Genomic DNA, 26,675 nt, shown 5'->3' with positions numbered 1-26,675 from the left:
GATCACCAACTAAAACCTGTCTGGGATGGCCCCTATTGTGTACTTTTGATTACAGACACTGCAGTGTGAACTAAAGAAAAGGGGTGGACTCAAATACAACTAATTAAACAAGCTGCTGATCCACGGACTAAAGACATTGATAATCTACCCTCCACCGGGCGTGCTGTCCTTCATCCTTCTGATCTGAAAGTTACACTACGCCGGGAAAAAGTGCTGTATTGTTGTTTTTACCATTTACTGTATTGTTTACTTGTTGGTTCCCCGTTTTTGGAACATCCCTAAATTACTCACGATGTATTAAGTCCTCCTGGAATAGGGGCAGCAGAGGTGACAATTATTTACCTTTAGAATGTAGACAGGGCATAGATATAAAGTATAGTCATAGTGGGGTATGGGTTAATATAGGATCCCAACATGGACCAGGGGAACAGAACGGCTCTAGAGGAGTAGATTTGATTTGTATTTTGGCCTCTACAGGTATTAAAGAGAGGAGTTTTAAAGGGATAGCACAAAGGAGATGGTGGGACAAAGACAGACAGAATGGTAGTCAGGATTGTACATGTGGCAGAGATAGAGTTAATACATACGCTAATGTTCACAGACAGGCTGCAACTCACAGGCTCAGTGATACTTATGCTAATGTTCGCAGACAAGCTGCAACTCACAGGTTAAGTGACAAGAAACACCCCTCCCCAACTTGGTCTCCTGTAAAGCATCCTTTGGGTCACACAGACATTTGGAATGTTAAAAAAAAACCCACCACTGTAAGGGGAGTTCCAGCTGTAAACGAAGTAAGCTGCTCCAGAATACTAAAGCTGCTTGGCATTTAAATCGTTTAATCAGACTCCAGGCAGCCTTGGAGATCATCACCGAACAGATAGCAATGGCCCTGAATTTAGGGGCTGAAGAAAAACGTCAGATACGAGCCACAGTTCAACAAAACTGCCTGGCTCTTGATTACTCGTTGGCTGCTGAAGGCAGCATTTGTGAAAGACTGGTTAAGGACAATGCTCACAACGGTCAGGTGGTTAAAGGCTCTTCTTCAGGAGTTTGAAAATCTTCCCATGCCCAGGTTCAGATGGGGCAACCTTGGTCCGTCCGGTGTGGGATGAACTAGACTTTTTATTGGTAACTGGAGTCTGATACCCATAGCCCTTATAGCAGCTGGACTCGCTATTCTAGCCATTATGGTGCTCCCCTGCCTAAAGACTTGTGTGCAGTGTTTAATTCAACGGGCCCTTCGGCAGGTCACTACAACCCAAATGATGTATGCTTCCCAAACTCCGTCTGATGATGCTGAGGCCACAGTTCGTTTACTCACATGCTGGGAAAAGGACCAAGCTTAACAGAACACTACCGAATGGGGATTTACTAAGCGTAGCTAAAGAAAAAGGGTGGATTGTGAGGGATACTGGAATGTTAGGAGTCCAGAGATACTGGAAGCAAGTGCCAATTAAGAATAAAGTATTATGGGTTAACTTAAGGTGAAGGGATACTGGAATGTGAGGAGTCAAGCAAGTGCTCATTAGAGATGAAGCATTATGGGTTAAATCAGGGTGAAGGGATGCTGGAATGAGAGGAAGGGTTGTAAAAGTGTAATAAACTAAGGATCTTCAAAACAGGACAACAAGTAGATAGCTTTAGCAAGTCTCAGGGATTAATTAATGAATGAAGAACAAAGACATGATACTTCTCTGGCTAACAAGTTTGCAGGAAGACACATAAACTGAAGACACATATAAGAAGTTAGAATCCACGTGGGCAGAATTACCTAATGCTAAACCAATCCAGGAGGCAGAAGAATGTTGGGGGGAAGGTATCTCTGTACTGAAATGAAATGTATAAAAGTTGGGTCAGCCCCAGTATCTGTGTGTATTCCCAGGGTAAGGGGAAGCACCCAACTTTGCATTGTTGTATAATAAATGTTCTTTGTTCTCAATTTTTGTCTCGAGCAATTTCTGTGAAGGTACTTCTGTTTCTCACACGGTCAATGCGGCCAAATGCCAGTTCAGCAAGGAGACCCTCCAGTTCTTGGGGCACACCATATTGGCGGCGGGGCTGCACCAGCGCCAGAGAAGGTGGCGGCCGTCCAACTTTTCCCCAAAACCCCCACCCTAAAAGGCCTTCAGGCGTTCAAGGGGATGGTGAACTTTTACCATCATTTCAACCCCGGAGCTGTTCGCACCATGTGCTCATTGTTCGCGCTAATAGCCACCAAAGAAAAGGCTCTATCCTGGCCGGAAGAGGCGAATAAAGCTTTCGTTGTGATGAAGGAGGCCCTAGCCAATGCGACACTATTAGTGCACCAACGGCAGGAGGTGCACACAGTGCCCTCCGTGGATGCCTCAGCTACGGCAGTGGTGGGGGGGGGGGGGAGACCTGGAAGAGTGGCTCAATGGACACAGGCACCCACTGGCCTTTTTCGGCAAGCAGCTGCACGCACTAGAACTCAAATATAGCTCCTTCGACCAGGAGCTCCTGACGCTATACTTGGCCAATTGCCACTTTCACTACTTCCTTGAGGGCAGGGTGTTCACAGATCACGGGGTGTTCACCCAGGCGATGGCCAAGGATCCGTTGTCTGCCAAAGAACAGCGCCACCTCTTGTACATGTCGGAGTTCACGACCGACATCAGACACAGGGCTGGTAAGGACAACGTGATTGCAGAAGCACTCGCTTGATCAACAAAGCGGAGAAGGTACCAGAACATATACTATATAAGTGGGATGAAAAGCTGGTGCAACATAGGAATTCACCAATACTGCACCATCTCCTCAATATTTGGAAGAAGATTCACGTAGAAAGGTAAAAAACAAATTATCAACTACCAAAATTAATATTGACACAAAATCAACTAATCCCTTTCACAATAGATAACCTTTCCTTTAGAGAATGGGAGAGAAAAGGGATCAAAAGAATAGAAAATTGTTTTTTGGGAATTAATTTATTATCTTTTGAACAAATAAAGTACAAATATGGTATAACTCACGGTACAATGTTTGCATACCACAAACTGAAAACCTACTTGAAGGACAAATTGGGAAGCAGGCTGAGGTTACCAGAAGGAAGCAGTTTTGAATATGTGATTACAGACACAATGATAATTAAAAGATTTATTACAAACATGTACATCAAACTGCAAGAGAAAAAGAACGATGAAATAAACCCAAACAAAAGTGGGAACAAGATCTAAACATAAAGATAAAGAATGAAACATGGGAAAAGCTATGCTCCGGAACTATGAAAAATACAATAAACACGAGGTTATGGATGAAACAATATAATTGGTTACACAGGCTATACACCACGCCCCAAAAGTTAAATCAATGGGACCCAACAGTATCAGATAGATGTTTTCGCTGTAAGAAGGAAACGGGAACAACAGTACATGCAATTTGAGCATGTGAGAAAGTGGAAAAGTTTTGGGAAGATCTAAATCAGGCATTAAATAAAATCACAAAAAATAACATACCAAAAAAATCCAGAGATCTTTCTTCTAAGTAATAGAAGAACTAAAGAACTTGGCCTTGATTTGGATGAAGCACAAAAAAGGTTTATTATGATAGCCTTAGCTGTAGCAAAAAAATGTATAATGTCAACCTGGAAATCAGAAGATAGCCTGAGAATACAGCAATGGTACATAGAAATGAATAAATGTATTCCATTGGAAAAAATAACATATAATTTAAGAAATAGCATCACAGTATTCGAACAAATTTGGGAACCGTACATGGAACACAATAGAGAAGTCCTACCGCAGACCTCCACCACCTAAAATGACAGAATGAGAAGAAAAAAAATGAACTGACCCAGTGTGTAAAAGTAGATTACACAATTTTCTTGTTTATTTTCATTGTTTGATGACATTGTTTAATGGGTTTAATGTATCGTATATGTTGAACGTTTAATGGGAGGGGAAGGGGGTGGGAAGGAGGGAGGGGAGGAATAGGGGAGAAAATGACACTGTGTATATTCAAGAGGGAAATGTTTATGTGTATTTTGGTCAATATGGTTCATAGTGTGAAAAATAAATAAATAAAAACACTCTTACCCCCGGTCTAGATTACACTCATCTGGCCCAGGCCCAGAGGAATGATGCAGAGATGCAGGCCTTACGGACTGCCATCTCGAGCCTCAAACTCGAAGACATCCAGTTGCTCAGCAGCCCAGGCACACTGCTCTGTGATGCGTCAGCAGGTACGCCACATCCGGTAGTCCCGACACACTGGAGAGCGGGGGGGTCTTCAGTCTAGTCCACAACCTCACTCACCCAGCGATGAAGACGACAGTACTTATGGTCGCAGAGCGGTTTGTGTGGCATGGGCTCAAAAGAGGTGAAGGAGCTCGCCAGGAACTGCACCAGGTGCCAGACCTCCAAAGTCCACCGACACCCATAGGCTCCCTTACAGAACTTCGACTTGGCGGCTCACATGTTCCAACCCATCCAAGTCAATATCTTTGGATCCCTTCCAGTGTCAAGGGAGGCTCACGGTGGTCAACTGCACCACAAGGTGGCCAGAGTCTATCTCGATCAAGAAAACCTCTGCAGAGACAATGCCCCAGTACTCTGGTCAACCGGTGGATTGCCCGATTCGGAGTTCCGGCACACATCACCAGCAACGGGCGCCCAGTTCACGTCTGCCCTGTGGACCCAGATGACAAAACTCCTGGGGGTGAAGCTCCACCACACCATGGCATACCACCCGCAGTCCAATAGGTTGGTGGACAGGTTCTACAGGCACCTGAAGGCATTCCTCATGGCCAGGCTCTCCGGACCAGATTGGGCGGACAAGCTATCCCACGTCCTCCTCGGGATTAGGACGGCACCCAAGGAGGACCTACAAGCCTTGGTGGCGGAGATGGTGTACGGCACACCGCTTTCCCTACCAGGTGAGTTTTTTGGCTCAGACCCCGAAACTACAGCCACTGACACAAACCTGCTGGCGGACCTCTGCAGGAGACTGGGCTCCCTGGGTCCCCCACCCCCAGCACACCACGGTACCCGGCCAATCCACCTCCCCAAAGAACTCAATTCGGCTCAGTTAGTTTTTGTGCGAAGGGAGCCACAGGGCACACCACTGCATCGACCGTACGAGGGGCCATACAAAGTCTTGCACTGGACCGGAGGAACCTTCACCCTAGATATTGAGGGGAGGGAGGAACTTTTTACAATGGTCTGCCTGAAGGCAGCCCATCTGGGCTTATCACAGCCGGTGCAGACGGCCGCGCTAAAGCTGGCCACTAAAGAGACAGGACGCGTAGCCAGTTCTGTGGTGGCGCACATCCTCATGGCGAACCGGCCCCGCTTGTATCGCCACGTGGCGGGGCAGCCATGGGGAAATGGCGTCGTCAGAGGTTTCTCTGTGACTTCAGCATCCCTTCCAGGGATGGAATCCCTGGACAGTGATTATGATGTCACAATGCACCAGGTGACTGAGCTCATGCTGCCCTTAAAGGGGCACACTGAATTTGAATAAAAACAGTCATTAACGACCCTCAACGTGGTGGCTGTGTCTCTCTCACTCCTCACACTGCTACAATTCTAATGAAGATAATGTTCATGAGGTTGATTTTGGAGATTAGGATGCTGATGAAAAGATTGCATCACTTGTCACATACTTGCTAGAATTCAGAAGAATGAGAGGACATGCATACAAACATAAAAAAAATGAAAATGATAAAATAGAGGTAGGCAAATTGTTTCCACTAATAGGTGAGGCTAGAACAGATAACCTCAAAGAAGGGAGAGGAGTAGAAACTATTTGTCTAAGAGCGTAGTGAAACTGGAAATCTCTGCCCAAGAAAGCAGTAGAGGCCGCCTTTTAAAAATATATTTAAGGAATTCTAGAACAGGAAACATACTACCATGCATAGAAGATTGGCAGGAAGCAGAAGGTTGAGATACAAGATTCATATTCTGATTGGCTGCCACATCAGTGTTTGGACCACTTCTTTTTATGATTTTGATTATGTAATGAATAGCTTTATGGCCAATTTTGCGTATGATACAAAGGTAGGTAGAGGAGCAGGTAGTGTTGATGCAGAAGGATTAAACAGATTAAGAGAATGGGCAGAGAAGTGGCAAATGAAATACCATGCCAGATAGTATACAGTCATGCACTTTGGTAGATTTTTTTTTTAAATGGAGAGATAACTAAAAATACAAAAGGTCATGAAGACCTCATGCAGGATAGCCTGAAGGTAAACTTTCAATTTGAGTCAGTAATGAAGGCAGCAAATGCAAAGCTGGCATTCATCTCCAGGGGAACAAGATAGAAGAGCAGCGACATGATATTGAGGCTTTATAAGGTGTTAGTGAGACCCTACTTGGAGTATTGTGAGCAGTTTGGGGGTCCTTGTTTAAGAAAGGATGTGCTGACATTGAAGAGTGTTCAAAGTAGGTTCACTAGGATAATTTCACGAATGGAAGGGCTATCATATGATGAGCATTTGAGTGCTCTTGGCCTTTAAACATTGGAATTTAGAAGTAAGAGAATGAGGGGAAATTTATTTGAAACATTTTGAATACTGAAAGGCACAGATAGTGCGGTTTTTGAAAGATTGTTTCCCATGGTGGGAGAGTCTAGGACAAGAGGGTACAACTTCAGGATTGAAGGGCATCTGCTTAGAGGAATTTCTTCAGCCAGAGGGTGGTAAATCTCTGAAATTTGTTGCTATAGGTGATTGTGGAGGCCAGGTCATGGGGTACATTTATGGCAGAGATTGATAGGTTCTTGATTAGCTAGGACAAGGGTTATGGGGAGGCCAGGTAGTAGGGCTGAGTGGGAAAATGGATCAGCTCATGATTAATTGGCAGGCCAGACTCAATGGGCTGAATAGTCTATTTCTGCTCCTATGTCATCAGTCTTAAATGGATTTTTGCATAGTTGGAGATTTAATGGTTATGGAGAAAAGGTAGGTAGGTAGAGCTGGATCAGCTACAATCTTATTAAATGGCAGAACAGACTCTTTGGGCTGGGTAACATACTCCTATTATGTTCTTATCAAAAGGTTTAAACAAAAAAAACATCAATTCAGCTCTTCTGTGAAAGGTATTGTTGGGACCTTTATGGTTAATGGAATGCATACAGAGCTTTAAATTTATATAGCAAGACAGTTATTATAATACAAGACACTGATTTGAAAGATGATTCGATTCCAGCTGGAACTGTTTCCCCAAGCAGTCTCTCAAAAGAAATCAAAATATAGGTAAATGGAAATTAAAACAACACGATCACAAAGCATAGTAAATAGATTTTCATATAAACTTTCATTTGAGCTGATTTCAGGTTGAAGTTCTTTATGTATAATATTTTTTTCCAACTTGCATTGACAAAAGTGCTGAACAAATCAAGGCAATCAATCAAAACTAGTACAGTTATTTACAGAACAACAGATTAAGACATTATAAATAGACCACAATTGCAGTGAATAGCACAATGCTGTCAGAGATTAGAAACATACAAAGGATTTCAGACATTCAAAGCTAATGCCTGTTCAAAACCCTTGTAGTCCTTACAAGAAAAAATAGTTGGCTAAAATATTTCTCCTGAAATAAGGGAAACAAGAGGAATTCTGTGGCGACCTGGAAGAAGAGATTATCATTTGGAAAACATGATGGGGCAAGTTTCTTCAGCAAGACACTGAAATGTCTGATTGTCACTTGTATGTGTGTATCCAACGAGCAACAAATATCTCTCTGAAACCAACAAGAACCTTCCTGAGTGGTAATTATTTAACTTTAAGCACCAGACCCTGGTGAAGATTCATAAATTATTTTTTCACAACTTTATTTATTCATTCAACAAGGTTATTACATACAGTAAAAAAAAGTACATATTGTGAACAATAAAAAAATATATATATAAAAAGAACGCCCCCTCCCCCTCTCAGCCAGCTCTCTTTAGGAGAGCCAAAAAGAAAAAAAAACTAAAATATAAACTAAAATATATTTACTAAAATCTAATCAAAGTAAATTTAAATGTAAATATTCTGAATATAAAGACCACTTATTAAGAAAAAAAAAGAATAATTATCATGTAAAACATATGATTTTTTTCCATTACCACACAAGTTTTAATCTCATTATGCCATCTATTAATATCAATCACATTAGCATTTTTCCATCTACTTGCTATACATTTTTTTGCTACAAATAAAGCTAAATATATATAAGCAATCTGAAATTTATCTAATCCCAAATCTTTCAAAGGCTTCAATTTACCCAACAAAAATATTGCCGGGTCTAAAAGTATTTAAATCTTAAACAAATGTTCCAAAAACAATTGAATTGCTTTCCAAAAAGATTGTATATGTACACATAACCAAACAGCATGAAAAAAAGTTCCAACCGAATTACCACATCTAAAACAAGAGTCTGATTCACTAAAACCATATTTTTTAAAAAACTTTTCAGATGTTAAATACAATTGATGTAAAAAATTATAATTAACCATTGCATAACGAACATTTATCAATCTAGTAACACTATAATGGCAAATATCTAACCAGTCATCCTCAAAAATAAAATTAATATCCTTTTTTTTCCATACTCTCCTGTAATATTTGATACATCAATGAAATATATCCCTTCTTTGGTACAATCACAAGATTCAAATTTAGTCAATTTAGGTAAAATCATATCTCTACCAAATATTATTTTTACTAAAGATTGAAGTTGATAATAAACGAATAAAGAATTCTCATTAATACCAAAATCTTCCCTCATTTGATTAAAAGATAAAAATTTACCTTCTTTAAAACAATTCCCCAAATTTTTTATACCTTTAGATTTCCAATGTAATAAACATTGATTATGCATTGTAAAAGGAATAAGTTGATTATTATATATCAGTATTAAAGTCAATAATTTACCCTTAGAACCTATCGTTCTATTTTTCCTCATCCATAACTTCATTTAATGCTTTAGTTGAAGATTCATAAATGTTAAATTCTGTGCACAGTACAAGAATTGCCTGATATTGGTGAACTTGGAAAAGTGAATGATTGGACTGCGAATTAAAGAACTTTCCTAAACATGTATTCGATACATATATGTATGCTTAGAATTAAAAGGGGGTTAAGTTAATAGTAATAAGTTAAAGTTTGATCCTGTTTTTATGTTTAAAGAAAATTAAAAGCAACTTTTGTTTAAATAACCGTTGTCTATTGTTGCTGGGTTTTGGAGTCCTCTGGGCTCACAACAGGGCCAGTTTAATTTGCATCATAGAAATTGAGAATTTTAGCAAGAAAAAAGTTTCTTCAAGGGTCAAGAATTTTAGGATGGCATGGCAATGTCAGAAAGTTAAAGAGACTTTGTTAATTTAGGAAAAACTTCATGAATGGTCACAGTTTGGAATTTTATTAAATAAATGTAAAAAATGATGCCAGTCCATTTTTAATTTTATACCCAACATTTGTTAACCAAAAATGTCAAGGATCATTGAACAAATAACAGTCATACTTCATCTTTAGACACTCAAAATATACTTCCATAAATTTGAATGGGCTTACATATTTTGTGTGTCTTTCATGATCAAAGGAACCCAAGTGTTTTACAATCAGTTAACATCAATGATATAAAACAACTTTTATATAGGAACTAAAATAATAAAAAAAGATTTCCTAAAGAGTAATAAAGCAACCAAATCGTGCATTTCAGTACTGTAATGATTAAGATATTACACCAACCAGGTCACTGCAGAACACTGATTTGTTCTTCTGATATTTACCCTCCATAAATGGGAATTGAGTTTTACCAGGAAGGGTCGTGTGACACAATATCAGAGTGCTGCACCAAATTGCCAATTTATCTTATTTGCTTAATTTATTAACTGAATTTGAAATTCCTCAGACGAAAGGGAAAATGCTATCAACTGAATGAAGCTTAACAACGTTTTTAATGTAGAAGTTTGCAGAAGTTACAATGCCCAACTTACAATGCCCAACTTACAATGCCCAACTTACAATGCCCAACTTACAATGCCCAACTTACAATGACATTTAAACAGAAACACTTTACCGCTGCAGTTGATGTATCCTGGACAACATCCGAATTCAGCTTTAGAAATGCTCGAAACCCCAAAGCAATTTCTAGTTTCTTGCTCTTGTATCATCACTATTTGCATAAAGCGACACCGCCTGTCCTCGAGGTGCTCAATCCCGCACCAGCTCGAATATGAGCCAACCTTTCAAAACACAAACTCGCGTTGACTCTCACCTGAGAGGAGTTTTCAGGTTATTTTGAACATGCGCGCTCAGTCGATTCCCGCATCTACGGAAACAAGCCTTCGGTTGACGCACATGCGCACTCAGTCGGATCCCGCATCGACGGAAACAAGCGTTCGGTTGACGCACATGCGCACATGTTCCATTTGGGCACGGTCCCGGGAGAAGGAATGGTGCACCTGCGCAGTAGGCGTTTTTCGATTTTTGCTGTGATGAAGGCTGCTGGGAACAGAAGCATTTGAGTTTCATGGAGGGAAGAATGGTCGGCGCTGCATGTGCAAAGTGACCGAGCAGTCAAACAAAACACAGATCATGCTGAATTTAATGGAAAGTTAACTGTTGGAAGACGTACGTGTTGTCGGGTGTTGGCTTTGTTTTACCTCAAACTCTGGATGAAATACAACTTTTTGCAAATTTAATTTCTGACCTTCCGCCAAAGAATCAGCGTATTTTCTACTGTGGAGAATTTTCAAAGTGAGGAATCTTTAGAATGTCCCAAAATTCTTTGATAGAAGAAGTTTGCAATTGGAACGAGGAGATGTGCAGGAAAAAGGTGAAACTGATTTTGCCTGAATGTATTATATCCTTTCACTGTTTAATTTGACATTTCATTATTTGGATTTTGTATTACAAAAGCTAATAACGATTACAAAAAAAATTAGTCAAGTTAGTTTGCCAAGACCGTTAATAGCTTTAATGCAATACACAAAAGGGTTGGAGAAACTCAGTGGTACACGCAGCGTCTAGGGCCTGAGCTCATACCATAAGGACCTTGCTTGGCAAGTAGAGAAGGGAGATATGAAATCTTCAGCAGCAGATCTGACAGAAGGAGGAGCAAATTATGTTTTGGTGGTAGAAGTTGATGATCTTTATAATAGAAATGTGAGGTTGGAATATCATATCTACAAATCTGACTGCAGTGTGTCACGATGTACATTCAGCCTGGCTGCCTGCCCTCCAACACTTCATTCCCAGGTGTCTGGGAGTGGGATCATTTAGTTAAAAAGACAAAAATAATTTATTGAAAACAAAATTACTTGAATGGATAGTCTGGCGGCAGATAGTTAAGAGTTTTAAGTAATGGTGATGTTACTCCATGTATTATCTTCTCTTTGGCTTGGCTTCGTGGACAAAGATTTATGGAGGGGGTAAATGTTCATGTATTATAATTGATAACAAAAGGCAAGATGTAGATCAGGAGATATGAGAAACCAAGATTGAGTATGCTCACAAGAAAAATCCTCTGAACATTTTTACTTTCATCTTGACATTCCTGAAGTAGTTTCATTAAACTGAAAGTTAACTGGATATCTTTCTTTATGTAGTCTGATTAAGTTGCAGCAATGCATGTATTAGAGGCAGTTTAGGTTATTATTCTGCTGAGGAAAGATACTTCCGATTTTTATGAACTACTTTTATCCTTAATACAATACACAAAAATGCTGGAGAAACTCAGCAGGTCACACTGCGTTCACAGGAAGCAAAGGGATATAATCAACACCATTCAGCTAGCGAAGGGGCAGTGCGAGGAGCACAGGCCAACAGGCAAGAGGTCAGAGGATATGAGTGGGAGGGCAGAAGAGAAAAGCTGATAAGTTAGGATAGTTCTCTGAATGAAGATGGAAGGGGGATGACTTCACACTTTTCTGCCCTCCCATTAATATCCACCTCTGACCTCTTGCCAGTTGCCTGTGCTCCTCCCCTGCCCTTCTTTCCTTGTCTCTTCTCATTCCCTCCCACCACCTATTTATTCAGGCACCTGCTTGCTTTTTGCTCATACCATGATGAAGACTCAGGCCCAAAACTTTGGTTATATCCTTTTGCTTCCTATAGTGTTGTTTGACCTGCTGAATTTCTCCTGCACTTTTGTGTATTGCACTACAATCACAGTGTCTGTGGACTTTCCTGTTTAACGCTATTATTTTTAATGTTTGTTATGTCCTCACCTTTCAATGATTTAAGTTGCAATAATAATATTCTCTTTAACATTTTTTACTGCATATACCAATGTAGCAAGAGTGGAAGTGAACAATTACGTAAGTAATGGCTGAACACACTGTGTACCAATCATTCGATAGAGCCTAAAAATGAAATAATTGATTATTACTTTTCACTTATCTTTAACAGCTTTCACTATGAAGTACTTCTCCATCACATGAGGCTGTATTGATTTTCTTTAGCTTTTTTCAACTTTGCCCACTCTAGTTATAAAGATTGAATTAATGTCATTCTGGTGGCTTTTGAGCAAGTACTGCTGAGATTTGTACTCATGGAAGTGGTTTCTTCATGGAATTGGTGGGTTAGGTAGGGAAAATCAGTGCTTATTTGTGGTTGGGAGATTTGGAGACTTGAAAGAAAGTTGGAATTCTTTACTTTAGTCCATGAACAACTAACAGAATTATCCAGCACCTGATACACGATTTGCAAAAATGTGCTAATCGTCAGAGAACTATTTGTAAGGATTTGCATTATATAAATTAACTATAAAATAAATTCTTCCAATATAAAAGCATTTTAAAATGAATATTAAATTATGTTTTAGCTTTGTTGCCTCGAATATACTTCAAAATTTGTTTTATTTGTGGTACAAAATAATAACATGTGCTTAGAAAGCATATGTTCTACTTAATAGCACAGAATTTTGCAGTTGCAGTATCAACTCATTAATTATTACAAAGCCAGTTGGACAGTGACTTTTCTGTGTGCAATGTACCCAATGGAAATCAAAATATTGTTGCATTGTCTTGTTCCTCAAAGTTTTGCTACATCAGTAGACTTGGCATTAAAAAATGTGAAGGTTGAGAGTAATTGAAACTTGAATTATATTAGCAGTTATATACAGGCCCCTAAACAGCAGCCAGGAAGTGGACTATGAATTACTGCTGGAAATACAAAGGGCATGTCATAAGGATAATATCAAAATAATTATGGGGGATTTTAAAGTGACAGGGGATTGGGATGGACAGGAAATTACTGGATCCCAGGAGAGAGAGAGTTTTTAAAATATCTAAGAGATATTTTGATCCTGCCTGACTAACCTATTAGAGTTTTTTGAAAAAAATCTCAAATAGGATAGACAAAGGGGAGGCTGTGGATGTTGTATATTTGGATTTTCGAAAGGAGCCGCATGTTAGGCTTCTTATTAAGATGAGGGCCCATGGAATTACAGAGATGATATTAGACTGGATAGAAAAATGGCTGATAGGCAGGAAGCAAAGGGTTGAAATTATCCATTCAGGATGGCTGCCTGTAACAAGCCGTATACCGCAGGAGTCAGTCTTGGGACTGCTGCTGTTTACACTTAATGATTTGGATTATGGAATGAATGGTTTTGTGGCCAAATTTGCAGATGACGCCAAGATAAGGTGACAGAGCAGGAAGTGTTGAAGAAACTGTAAAGTTGCAGAAGGATATAGACAGATGAGGAGACTGGGCAAAAATATGGCAGATGAGATACAACGTTGAGAAGTGTACAGTTGTACATTTTGGCCGTGGAAATAAACGGCAGAGAACTTTCTGGATGGGGAGAAAATTCGAACCTCTGAAGTACAAGGAGACCTGGGTATCTTTGTGCAGGGAAACCTAAGAGTTAATGACCAGGTTGGATTGGTAGTGAAGAAAACGAACGCTATTGTTGGCATTCATTTCAAGAGGAATAGTACATAAAAGTAAAGAGGTGTTGATGAGGCTCTATGGGGCACTGGTGAGACCTCATTTGGAGCACTGTGTGCAGTTTTGGGCCCCTTCTTAGAAAGGATGTGATGTTAGGCACTTTCAGGTGGCTAAAATCCCCCGATGTAAAGCTGCATATTATGGGAGGCAACGTGAAAGCGCAGGAGGCACATGCGAGGCAAACTTTGTAACCCTCCTCCAGGAGGGATAATCGCAAGAGCACTGAGGTCACCCCTGGCACCTGAATGCAGCCGCCTGAAAGCGGCTGCTAAGGGGGTGACAGTCAGCTAACGAGTGCTTGAAAGCTCCCCTTCCCACTGCCCCTGCCCCCTGACAGGGGCTGTCAGCACTGGGGTGGCCGTCACAGGCTGTCCCCATACTAATCCCACTTCCCCACTCTCCCCACAGCCCCGTGTCGATCCTCACAATGATCCCACTGCCCCACTCTCTCCCCATAGCCCCATGTCAGTCCCCACACTGATCCCACTGCCCCATGCTCTCCCCACAGCCTTGTATCAGTCTTCACACAGGGGGGCGGCCAGCGCAGAACGTCCCCACACTGATCCCACTGCCCCGTGCTCTCCCCACAGCCCTATATCAGTACCCACAGTGATCCCACTGCTTTGCCCATGCCAGCCGCCCCATCACTGACAGCCCGCGTCGGCCGCCTCACAGTGTGGGGACTGATATAGGGCTGTGCGATCATGTGGGGACATCCCGTGTCAGCTGCCCCAACTCTGACATCCCGCACCAGCCGCCCCACAGTGTGGGGACTGATACAGGGCTGTGGGAGAGCACGGGGCAGTGGGATCAATGTGGGGACGTCCCGCGCCGGCTGCCCCAGCTCTGAGAGCCCATGCCGGCCGCCCCACAGTGTGTAATAAAGAGCTCTGGGGAGAGCGCGGGGCAATGGGATTAGTGTGGGGACGTCCCGCGTCGGCTGCCCCGGTGCTGGCGTCCCAAAGGAACAGGAGCTGGAGTGCGCTCCGAGGTGCCTCCCGTGAAGTTGTCCCTTTCAGATGGTCAGTACTTCGCTTTCAGCACTGCCACCTGAACAACCATTCCACAGGTCTGAATCCGCTTCTCCAGGCACATTCTTGGCGGAAAATGCACCTGAAGAAGCTTATTGTTGGAGGGGGGGCAGAGGAGATATACTAGGATGATTCCTGAAATGCAAGAGCTAACACATGAGGAACATTTGGCAGCTCTTGGATTGTATTCATTGGAATGTAGAAGAATGAGAGGGGATCTCATAGAGACATTTCGAATTTTGAAAGGTTTTTGACAGAGTGAATGTAGATAAAATGTCTCCCTTGGTGGGTGAATCAAGGGCAAGGGGTCACAGTCTTAAAATTGGAAATTATCCATTTAAAACCGATAAGGAAGAACTTCTTTAGTCAGAGGGTCGTAGATCTGTGAAACTCACTGCTGCATAAGCGGTGGAGGCCAGATCATTGGGAGAATTTAAACATGAAATGGAGAAGTATCTAATTAATAAGGGTATCAAGTGATATGGGGAAAAGGGTGGAAATTGGAACTAGGTGTGAGCATAGTTCAGCTCAGTGTAGAGTCACGGAACAGACTTGATGGGCCTAGTGGCCTGCTTCTGTTCCTTTATCTTGTGATCTTGTGAACTTATTCATTCATATGTAAGTGAAATTTTACAGCTTTGAAAAAACGAAATAGTACTAAACAACTCCTGACACTTGAAATTTTACTTTTACCTCTCTGGAATTATTTTTACAACCTGGTTTATCTCTCTCTTTAATGTTTTTCCTCTTCGTTTTCTTTGTCTCTTAATCATACGATTTTTCTCTTTGCTATGTTATTTTTGTTTTGTAATTTTATCATTGAATTAAATATTTTAACATTTATTAATTTATGTTCTTATTGTTTTTATTCTTTTGGTGAAGAGATGTGTTGTTATGTGTCCACATGTAAAATAAGAATTCGCATATTTTTGCTTTTCATTCACTGGTTTTCAATCTCGTTTTCACAATTTTTTTCTATGTTCCCATTTGTGATTTCTTTATCAAATGTTGAAATTAAATATTCAAAAGTGGAGAATAAAACTTATTTGAGAAGTAAAGTAGAAAATAATATTCATAAACTAAATATTTTTGGTCAAATTACTTGATATTCTTTGAAGGAGTATTGAAGATTCTCACAGACAAGATCTTGCCCCACATCAGTCTTTCTGAGATAGAACAGACATTTTCCTCTCAAGTATTGCCTAAGGTATGTATATTTCAAGTTTCCATGTATTTTTTATTCACTCTAAAATATGCAAAGCTGTGTCATTTTCTTCCAATGTTCTTAAAGGAATTGATCATCTTATTTGAATCTATTGCATACCTATCAAGATGCCATCAGTTAATCTAGTTTGACAAAGCTTACCACAATAGGGAACCATCATTAAGTTTGATTCTTTTTTTCACCCAGCTTCCATGCCAGTATTTTTGGCTGAGAGATGCTGCTGATTAGGAGGGAGAGCTCAATTTCAAGTTTATTGTCACATGTACTGAGATACGGTGATGAAGTCGGCTTTTCAAGCAGTTCAATGAGACATCTCATATAGTAGAGCAAGTAAGATACAGTATAGAAGTGCAGAGTTACAGAGAGATATCATTTGGTACAGAGCAAAGACAGCATTATTATTATGAGTTCATTCAGGATAATGTAAGGAAAGAAATATGGTCACGCATGATCTAATACTTGCAAATCTTCTTCCTAAAAAGAGGTATAAATGGAGTTGATTGAGGGGAGGAGGTAATGTGTGAGTAGCTTTCACAAATCTGCAGTTTCTTGTGATCTGTGGTGGAGCTCCGTCCTTTTCTTGGTCAGACCCAGGGAATAACTTCCGACCCAATGTACTTAATTCACAGCACCAGCAATTGGGACCAGACCGGGGTTCGAATCCCACACTGTCTGTAACCCATGTCTATGTGGGTTTTCTCTGGGGGCTCTGGTTTTTTCCCACCATTCAAAATGTACTGGGTGAAGGGTGAAGGTTAATGGGGTGTAAATTGGGTAGCATGGACTCATGGGCTGAAATTACCTGTTACCGAGCTACATGTTTGTCTAAAATCATACACCCTCTATTAGGCTTGCATGGCTCAGTTGATATACAGAAACCGCTTTCAGGTGGAATCGCCTGGAGAATGCAGCTCTGGAGCAGGCTATAATTGTCTGTAAAGAGACATTCAGGTGGCAGCACTGAAGGAGGTGTTCTGCCATCTGAAAGGTCTGAAGCGGGGAGAAGGGCCACAGAGCTAACACCGGCTCTGAGCAGGGGCAGCAGTCTGACAGCTCGTCTCCCCGCTGCCTGACAGCCCCCTCTCCACTGCCTGAAACCTCCCCCCCCTCCCGGTGTGGGACTGCAGGGCTGGGGCGGCTAGCAGGGGAGTATGGGGCTGGGGTGGCTGGCAGGGGAGTACAGGGCTGGGGGGGGGGGAAGTAAGGGACTGGGATGGGGGGGGAAGTATGAGGCTGGGTGGCTGGCGGAGAGTACAGGGCTGGGGGGGAAGTACGGGGCTCGGGAGTATGGGGCTGGGGTGGCTGGCGGAGTAATACGGGGTGGGGGGGAGGTAGTAAGGGGCTGGGGCGGCCAGCGGGGGAGTATGGGTCTGGGGCAGCCGGGATGGCGGGGAGGGTGGGAGTAAGGGGCTGGGGCAGCTGTCCTGGAGAATCCTGACTTAGTGAAAGCTCTCACCTTTTAAATTTAGCGGGATTTTTTGTGCATGCATAAGCCCTGTACTCCCCCACTGGGCACCACAGCCCTGTAGTCCCACGCCGGGGGACTGTCAGGCAGCAGGGAGGGTATGTTTTGGCAGCGGGGCTGTCAGTGGATCTCCAGCTGACTGTCAACAGCCTTCCCACTTCTAGGCACCTGAAAACTGCTTTCAGGTGCAATGGGGGAATTCTTGGAGCAGGATATCATACCTACAGGAGAAGGGTTGGGTAGGTAAACCTCCTGGCTGGGTTCTCCACTTTCAGGTGGCCACCGACAGCTGCATATGAGTATAATAGGTTGCTTTACAGTCGGGTTTTGTGGACACCTGAAAGTGGCTTTCTTTACGCAAAGGGTGGTAGGGATGTGGAATGAGCTTCCGACAGACATGGTCGAGGCGGGATCATTGGTTACATTTAAGGAAAGACTGGATAGTTACATGGATAGGAGAGGACTGGAGGGGTATGGACCGGGTGCTGGTCAGTGGGACTAGGAGAGTGGGGATTTGTTACGGCATGGACTAGTAGGGCCGAACTGGCCTGTTCTGTGCTGTAAGTGGTTATATGGTTATATGGCTTCTAGTCTCACTTATGAAACTATAACCAAAGGAACCCTGAACAAGGTCTGAGACTGCTTCTTATCAATCAGTTGTCAATACGCTTGAACATTTCAGACAGACACCCTTGATTAGGAGTTCTCAACACCTCATGCTGCAAGCATGTCCTGTTACAGACTTTAGCACTCAGCTCTGATCAGCAGGTAGTAATCAGGACAGTGTTGGCAATTCCTCTGTAGCCATTTAACACAAAATTTGCGACTGTTATGCACATAAATTTTTATTTTTCACACTATGAACCATATCAACCAAAATATATACAAACGTTTCTCATTAAATATACACAGTGGCATTTTCTCCCTTTATTTCCCCCCCTACCTTCCCTCCCGCCCTTCCCACTCCCCTCCAAAACCAATAAATATTCAACATATACAATACAATAAAACCATTAATCAATGTCATCACACAATGAAAAATAAACAAGAAAGATGTGTCATTACTTTTACACACTGGATCAAGTCGATTTGTCTTCTTATCATTTTAGGGGGTGGAGGTCCGAGGCAAGCCGTCTCTATTATGTTCCATGTACGTTTCCCAAATTTGTTCAAATAATGTGACTTTATTTTTTAAATTATATGTTATTTTTTCCAATGGAATACATTTATTCATTTTCATGTACCATTGCTGTATTCTCATGCTCTCTTCCATTTTCCAAGTTGATATTATACATTTTTTTGCTACTGCTAAGGCTATCATAATAAATCTTTTTTGCACTTTATCCAATTTGAGACCTAATTCCTTACTTCTTATATTACTTAAAAGAAAGATCTCTGGATTTTTTGGTATGTTATTTTTTGTGATTTTATTTAATATTGGATTTGGATCTTCCCAAAACATTTTCACTTTCTCACATGCCCAAATTGCATGTACTGTTGTTTCCATTTCCTTCTTACAGTAAAAACATCTATCTGATACTCTTGGATCCCATTTTTTTTTAACTTTTGGGGAGTGATATATAACTTGTGTAGCCAATTATACTGTATTGTGCGTAACCTTGTGTTTATTATATTCTTTATAGTTCCAGAACATAACTTTTCCCATGTTTCATTTTTTAATGCTTTTCCCACTTTTGTTTGGGTTTATAGTTTATTTCATCATTTTCCTTATCTTGCAGCTTGATGTACATGTTCATTATAAATCTTTTTATTATCATTGTATCTGTAATCACATATTCAAAGCTGCTTCCTTCTGGTAATCTCAGTCTGTTTCCCAGTTTACCTTTAAATAAGATTTCAGTTGATGATATGCAAAAATTTAACCAGAGTTATTCCATATTTGTACTTCATCTGTTCAAATGTTAATAAATTATTTCCCAAAAAACAATTTTCTATTCTTTTGATTCCTTTTCTCTCCCATTCTCTAAAGGAAAGATTATCTATTGTAAAAGGAATTAGTAGATTTTGCGTCAATAGTAATTTTGGTTCATTTTTTTTCCTTTCTAAGTGGATCTTTTTCCATATATATAATGATGCAGTACTGGTGAGCTTTTATATTGTACCAGCTTTTTATCCCACTTATAAAGTATATGTTCTGGTACCTTCTCCCCTATGTTATCTAGTTCTATCTTAGTCCAGTCTGGTTTTTCCCTTGTCTGGTAAAAATCTGATAAGTACCTTAATTGTGCTACTCTATAATCATTTTTAAAGTTTGGTAACTGCAAACCACCTTTGTTGTACTTCTCTGTTAATTTATCTAACGCTATCCTCAGTTTCCCCTCTTTCCATAAGAATTTCCTTATTATTTTTATTTCATTAAAGAATTTCTCTGTTAAGGGAATTGGTAATGATTGAAATAAGTATTGTATCCTTGGGAAGACATTCATTTTAATGCAATTTACCTCCTTATCAATGTTAGCGGTAATTCTTTCCAATGTTCTAAGTCTTCCTGCAATTTCTTTATTAGTGGCTGATAATTTAATTTGTACAGGTGGCTTAAGTTATTATCTAACCTAATACCTAGATATCGGATTGCTTGTGTTTGCCATTTAAATGGTGATTCTTTTTTAAATTCTGTATAATCCACATTACTCATTGGCATCACTTCACTTTTATTTGCGTTGATCTTGTACCCCGATATTTCTCCATACTCCTTCAATTTCTTGTGTAATTCTTTTATTGATATTTCTGGTTCTGTTAAGTATAAAATGATGTCATCTGCACATAAACTGATTTTATACTCCTTCTCAATTTTTATCCCTTTTATTTTATTTTCTGTTCTTATCAGTTCTTCCAATGGTTCTTTTGCTAAAGCGAATAGTGAGGGGGATAATGGATATCCCTATCTAGTTGACCTCCTTAATTTAAATTGGTTCGATACATATCCATTTACTGTTAGCTTCGCCAATGGTCCATTATATAATGCTTTAATCCAATTAATATATTTTTCTGGTAGATTGAACCTCTGTAATACTTTGAATAAATAATTCCATTCTACTCTGTCAAAGGCTTTTTCTGCGTCTAAAGCAACAGCCACTTTTGGTTTCTTATTTCCTTGAACTGCATGAATTAGATTAATAAGTTTACAGACATTATCTACTGTTTGTCTTTTCTTCATAAGTCCAGTTTGATCTTGTTTTACTATTTTTGGTACACAATCAGCCAATCTGTTTGCTAATAATTTCACTATTATCTTATAATCTGAATTAAGTAGAGATATTGATCTATATGATGCTGGTGTTAGTGGATCCTTCCCCGTCTTTGGTATTACTGTAATTATTGCTGTCTTACATGAATCTGGCAAGTTTTGTATTTCTTCTATCTGGTTCATTACTTCCAGGAGAGGAGGAATTAATAACTCTTTAAATGTTTTACAGCATTCTATTGGGAGTCCATCCTCTCCAGGAGTTTTATTGTTCATCAGCTTTTTTAATATATCCTGTACTTGCTCTATTTCAAATGGTATTATCAGTTTTGTTCCTCTTCTTGCAATTGTGGCAGTTCAATTTTAGCTAAAAACTCTTCTACTTTATCATCTTTCCTCTCATTCTCAGTTTGGTATAATTGTTCATAAAATTCCTTAAAGTTCTCATTAATTTCTATTAGGTTCTATTTATAATTTGTTTGTCCTTTTTCCTTGATGCCAATACAGTTCTTTTAGATTGTTCTGTTTTAAGTTGCCAGGCTAATATTTTGTGTTTTTTCTCCTAGTTCATAATACTTTTGCTTTATTTTCATTATGTTCTTCTCCACCTTATACTTATAAAATATTTTGTAATTTATTTTTTGGTCCGCCAATTCTCTCCTTTTTGTTATATCCCATTTTACTAGTTCCTTTTCTGTACTTACTATCTTCCTTTCCAACTGCGCTATTTCCCGATTGTAGTCCTTTTGCATCTTAGTTACATAACTTATTATCTGCCCTCTAATGAAGGCTTTCATTGAGTCCTATAATATAAATTTGTCTTTCACTGATTCTGTATTTATTTCAAAATATGTTTTAATTTGGCATTCAATAAACTCTCTAAATTCCTTCCTTTTAAGTAACATGGAGTTTAACCTCCATCTATATGTTCTTGATGGGATGTCCTCCAGTTCTGTTGCTAATAACAGGGGTGAATGATTAAATAGTAATCTAGCTTTATATTCAGTTTTCCTAACTCTGCCTTGAATATGGGCCGACAACAAAAACATATCAATCCTTGAGAATGTTTTATGGCTACTTGAATAATATGAGTATTCCTTCTCTCTTGGGTGCTGTCTCCTCCATATATTCATAAGTTTCATTTCCTGCATTGATTTAACCATAAATTTGGCCACTTTATTCTTTTTGCTAGTCTTTTGTCCAGTTTTATCCAACATTAGATCCAAATTAAGGATAAAATCCTCTCCTATCAATATATTTCCATGTGTATCTACAATCTTCAAAAAAAATCTTGCATAAACTTTTGATCCTCTTCATTAGGTACATATATATTGAGCAAATTCCAAAATTCTGAATATATCTGACACTTTATCATTACATACCTCCCTGCTGGATTTATTATTTCCTCCTCTATTTTGATTGGTACATTTTTATTAATTAATATAGCTACACCTCTAGCTTTTGAATTATATGATGCTGCCGCTACATGCCCTACCCAGTCTCTCTTTAATTTGTTATGTTCCACTTCAGTTAGATGCGTTTCCTGCACAAATGTTATATCTATTTTTTCTTTTTTCAGTAAATTTAATAGCCTCTTCCTTTTAATTTGGTTATATATTCCATTAATGTTTATAGTCATATAGTCACCTCATTTCCACTTCCTCACCACCACCATCCTCCTTTTCCCCATTTTCATCTCTCAGTTTTCCCTTTTTAAACTCAATGTATGACAACACATTTAAAGCATAAAATACTCTAACAACTTCCACATCCAATGTTCCTTTAACCCCAAATATCCCTCCCCTCTCTGAGTTGCTCCTTATCCCTTGCTGGGCAACCACAACTCTCCATTTGGATTGCAAACCTCCTGGCAAGCGTCAACTGATTTCGCAGTGACGGTTATTCTCTCCCCCCAGAAAAGTTTATTTTTACACATATAACAAAGTTCTTCCTTTTTTTTCCCCCTTACTTCCTTTCTTCCCTTCTCCTTCCCTTCTTTAGTTCTTTACTTATACATTGTTTTTACATCTTTATATATATTTTTATCACCGTTCTTCATTCTTGTTACATCTCTTTATCTCTCCTTCTGTCCTGCAACGTTCTGCAAATTCTTGTGTTTCCTCCGGATCCAAGAACAGTCTGTTTTGCTTCCCGGGGATAAACATTTTAAGCACAGCTGGATGTCTTAACATAAATTTATAACCTTTTTTCCATAGGATCGATTTTGCTGTATTAAACTCATTCCTCTTCTTTAAGAATTCAAAACTTATGTCTGGGTGAAAAAATATTTTTTGATCCTTGTATTCCAATGGTTTATTGTCTTCTCTAATTTTATTCCTCGCCGGCTCCAGTATATTTTTTTCTTGTCGTATATCTCAAAAATTTTACTAAAATGGATCTTGGTTTTTGATGTTTTGGATCTTGGTTTCAGAGCTAGTGTTCTGTGTGCCCTTTCTATTTCCATTCCTTCCAGTATTTCTGTCATTCCCAGGAGGATCCATTCTTTTATAAATTCCTTCATATCTGTCCCTTCTTCATCTTCCTTAAGGCCCACTATTTTTATGTTGTTTCACCTACTATGATTTTCCAACATATCAATTTTCTGAGCTAACAACTCTTGTACCTCTAATATTTTTATCACTTTCTTCCAATTTTCCTCTTGTCGTTTACTTCCATTTCTACAGCCGTTTCTCGTTCCTCCACATTTTCTACTCTTTTCCCTATTTTTGTCATGACCCCTTCTAATCTTTACATTTTATCTTCTGTTCTTTTCATTTTTCACTAAATTTTAATGACAACCATTCTTTTAATGCTCTCATTTGTTCTGGGAAAAAAAACTTTATCTATATTCTGTCCATATGTTTTACTTTCTATTTCTCTGTGCAGATCTTGGACTTCTTCTTCCTCTTCTTCTGTGTCTGTAGCTGTGTTTGTGTCTTCTTCTTCTGTTCTTTGTATCTGTATGTCTTCTGACTTTCCTGATGAGTTGCTTGTCTCACTTAGTTGGGTGGGCCTCTTCTTGCTTGGCCTCTTGCTGTTGGTCCTCTTCTTCTGAGCTGCTCATCTGTTGAGCCTCCTGCTGCTGCTCCTCTTTCCTTTCACCCCGCCGACTTTCTTTCTCACCTGGTACTTCACTCCCTCTCCTGCAGTTTTCCTCTTCTTCCAGCTGAAAGTCCAGGTGTCAGGCATCCCTCAGCTGGTCGTGCCGTGGTTGCCCGCTCTTCGGCTGAGCCCCCCTCCCGTCTGTGTTTTCCTTCTCCTTAGATTGCACACTGCGCACGCACAACTCCTCGCGCGTGCGCAGTTGTGCACTTTTGTTTGGCTCAGGGAGCCATTTTTGCAGTCCACCGGTCGGGGGGTCGCGACTCCGCGGGGCCATCAACAAACTTGGAGATTGGGCACTCTTCTCCATCACAATTCTCTGTTCCTTTGTGCAGGTAAGGCCTTCTCCTTTTTTTTCCGGTGCCTTTTCTTTTTTTTCCCGTTGTTTTTACTTTTTTCTTCTTAGGTGCCATTTTCTTCCTCTTCTCTACAACTTTATCTTTTATCTCTTATATTTTGCATTTATTGAACTTTGTCTTTTGTTAACTTTTTTTCTTCTTTTCTGGAGAGGGCCGGTATTATCCTACCGGCCACTACTCCATCATGTGACCCTCCTGTTTCACAGGTACTTTAAAGTCAAGTTCCGCTGCAGCCATTGTACGCATAATTCGCGACCGTTATGCACATAAAAAAGTTTGTTGAGCTGCTAATAGGTAGTTCAAGGCTGGAACAAGTTTAAGTTTATTCTAATCTTTCCTGCTCTTTGGAGGATCATCGCCTTCCCAAGATCGTGTTATATGGCGAGCTCTTCACTGGCCACCGTGACAGAGGTGCACCAAAGAAGAGGTACCAGGACTGCCTAAAGAAATCTCTTGGTGCCTGCCACATTGACCACCGCCAGTGGGCTGATATCGCCTCAAACCGTGCATCTTGGCGCCTCACAGTTCGGTGGGCAGCAACCTCCTTTGAAGAAGACCGCAGAGCCCACCTCACTGACAAAAGACAAACGAGGAAAAACCCAACACCCAACCCCAACCAACCAATTTTGCCTTGCAACCGCTGCAACCGTATCTGCCTGTCCCGCATTGGACTTGTCAGCCACAAACAAGCCTGCAGCTGACGTGGACATTACCCCTCCATAAATCTTCGTCTGCGAAGCCAAGCCAAAGAAGACACAATTGCTCATTCACTCCTTTTGTTATTCCATGACAACTAAGTTTTGATTCACATTGGGGTTATTGCGTGTCTTGATTTTCAAAAATGGACAGGAAGGGTGGAAAATAACCTTGGGCTTGGCTGAAAAGATTCCCTACATCATCATAGTCCCCATCTGACTCATTAGGCCTTTTTTATGGTGAAATCCCACATTAAAGCCGGCTCGTTTTTTTTTAAATAGGCAATTCTACCTTTTATGGTGACAACCTATAATGTGGATCCTGTGTTGCCTTTATGGAGAGCAAAGTTGGGAACTGACTTACAGAGCTGAGGCGAGTGGTGCAGTAGTGCCGTTTGCGACCGTGATGTGGAACATGCGTACCTGGAAGTGAAAGCACCGCGTTTGCAGATGGGTCCAGCATTGTGTGTTTTCACTTTAAAAATTGCTCTTGAGTACCCCAGGCTAGATTTCTCGCAGCCTTCTTCTTGAAGATAACCCCCGTCTTGGGTTCAAATGAGAATGTACTCAATGGAGGAGGGGAAAGCAAAGGACTTTATCTATAAATGGAGTATCAAATCATTAAAGAAAAAGACGGATAACCCCATTCTAATACTTATGATTTAAATGTGGCAGTAAATTAATGAATATATAGGGGGAAAAAAGTAGGAATATCAATAAAAGCACCATTGTGGAAAAATGTGTTATTCCCTATGAACATGGGCAATAGAATATAAATTTATGGCATGACAAAGGTATAAGATATTTTAAGGACTGTTACACAGAAGGAATTAAAACACAAATATGGAGTGGCCAATGGGATCTTCTTCTGTTTTCTCCAGCTTCAATCGTTTTTAAGAGAAAGCTGAGGACCAACGTTGACCCCACCTGAAATTAGTGAAACTGAACAAATACACCCAAATTTCTAAGAAAAATGCAAGATGTGGAATGGTTCAGTATAATTCTTTTACACCAATCATAACTTACCCCACAAAAGTTACACAGATCAAAAGCCGAAATTTCAGAGATGTGTTTCAGATGTGGGACTGAGACAGGAACTTTTCTACATACTATGTGGTCATTCATGAAAGTGAGGCCATTTTGGCAAGAAACTGTTATGGGGGGAGGGTACCAGAATACTCCAAGGTCATATTTTTAAGGTGACACAGGAAGTCCAGACCAAACAGCACCAGAGCACACAATTCATTAAGTATATACAGGCATATTTTACAAAATTCCCCCACCCACGACAAATGTACTATACAATGTTCTTGAATACGAGTAGAGTGCAAATGAGACACCAGGATCATACGATCATTGGAAGAATACTTGTTTAGGTTGCGTTCTTGTACAGTCCATGAGGCTATGAACCGTTCAGTAGTGCCTGTGTCAATTGGGCATTTAGTGGAGTGTCCATTTACCTTAACAGTCACTATGGAGTTGCTAAGCTGGTGAGGTTTGTCCTGATTTAGAACCATCGAGGCTAGGACTCCAGAGACTCCATACACCTCACTCAAGTGACCACCACCATCCTGGGTTGCCCCCGAATAAGATGGCGTCGACCTCATGGCACGGCAAGATGACTGCTCTCCTTCCTCCTCTGACGATGATAGTGCCAAATTTGATGTCCGCCGAGCCTTTTCACGCTGTTTTC

At 40.3% G+C, this 26,675-nt stretch overlaps 2 protein-coding genes across 8 annotated transcripts in view; one reads left to right on the top strand and one right to left on the bottom strand.

Moving 5' to 3' along the window:
• Positions 1 to 10,320, bottom strand: part of usp1 (ubiquitin specific peptidase 1) — a 40,209-nt gene extending 29,889 nt beyond the window's left edge. Inside the window, exon 1 of one of the 4 annotated variants that reach the window (XM_069938298.1) lies at positions 10,221 to 10,320. The gene's annotated coding sequence lies outside the window, so the exon portion shown is untranslated. Of the gene's footprint in view, positions 1 to 4,052; positions 5,309 to 10,022 lie in introns of those variants that run through there. The other 3 variants (XM_069938293.1, XM_069938294.1, XM_069938295.1) reach the window with 3 other exon arrangements.
• The window catches only part of firrm (fignl1 interacting regulator of recombination and mitosis), a 101,652-nt gene continuing 80,477 nt past the window's right edge, over positions 5,501 to 26,675 (top strand). For 3 of the 4 annotated variants that reach the window (XM_069938290.1, XM_069938289.1, XM_069938287.1), the window contains exons 1-5: positions 5,501 to 5,689; positions 7,561 to 7,728; positions 9,855 to 10,808; positions 12,225 to 12,264; positions 16,050 to 16,138. In XM_069938290.1, the coding sequence (XP_069794391.1) occupies positions 10,719 to 10,808; positions 12,225 to 12,264; positions 16,050 to 16,138 (219 nt within the window). In that variant the 5' untranslated portion in view covers positions 5,501 to 5,689; positions 7,561 to 7,728; positions 9,855 to 10,718. The remainder of the gene's footprint in view (positions 5,690 to 7,560; positions 7,729 to 9,854; positions 10,809 to 12,224; positions 12,265 to 16,049; positions 16,139 to 26,675) is intronic. The other variant, XM_069938291.1, reaches the window with a different exon arrangement.

The sequence above is a fragment of the Narcine bancroftii genome, chromosome 5 (genome assembly GCF_036971445.1).
Source record: "Narcine bancroftii isolate sNarBan1 chromosome 5, sNarBan1.hap1, whole genome shotgun sequence".
Lineage (NCBI taxonomy): Eukaryota > Metazoa > Chordata > Chondrichthyes > Torpediniformes > Narcinidae > Narcine > Narcine bancroftii.
This window is presented reverse-complemented; position numbering and strand designations above follow the sequence as displayed.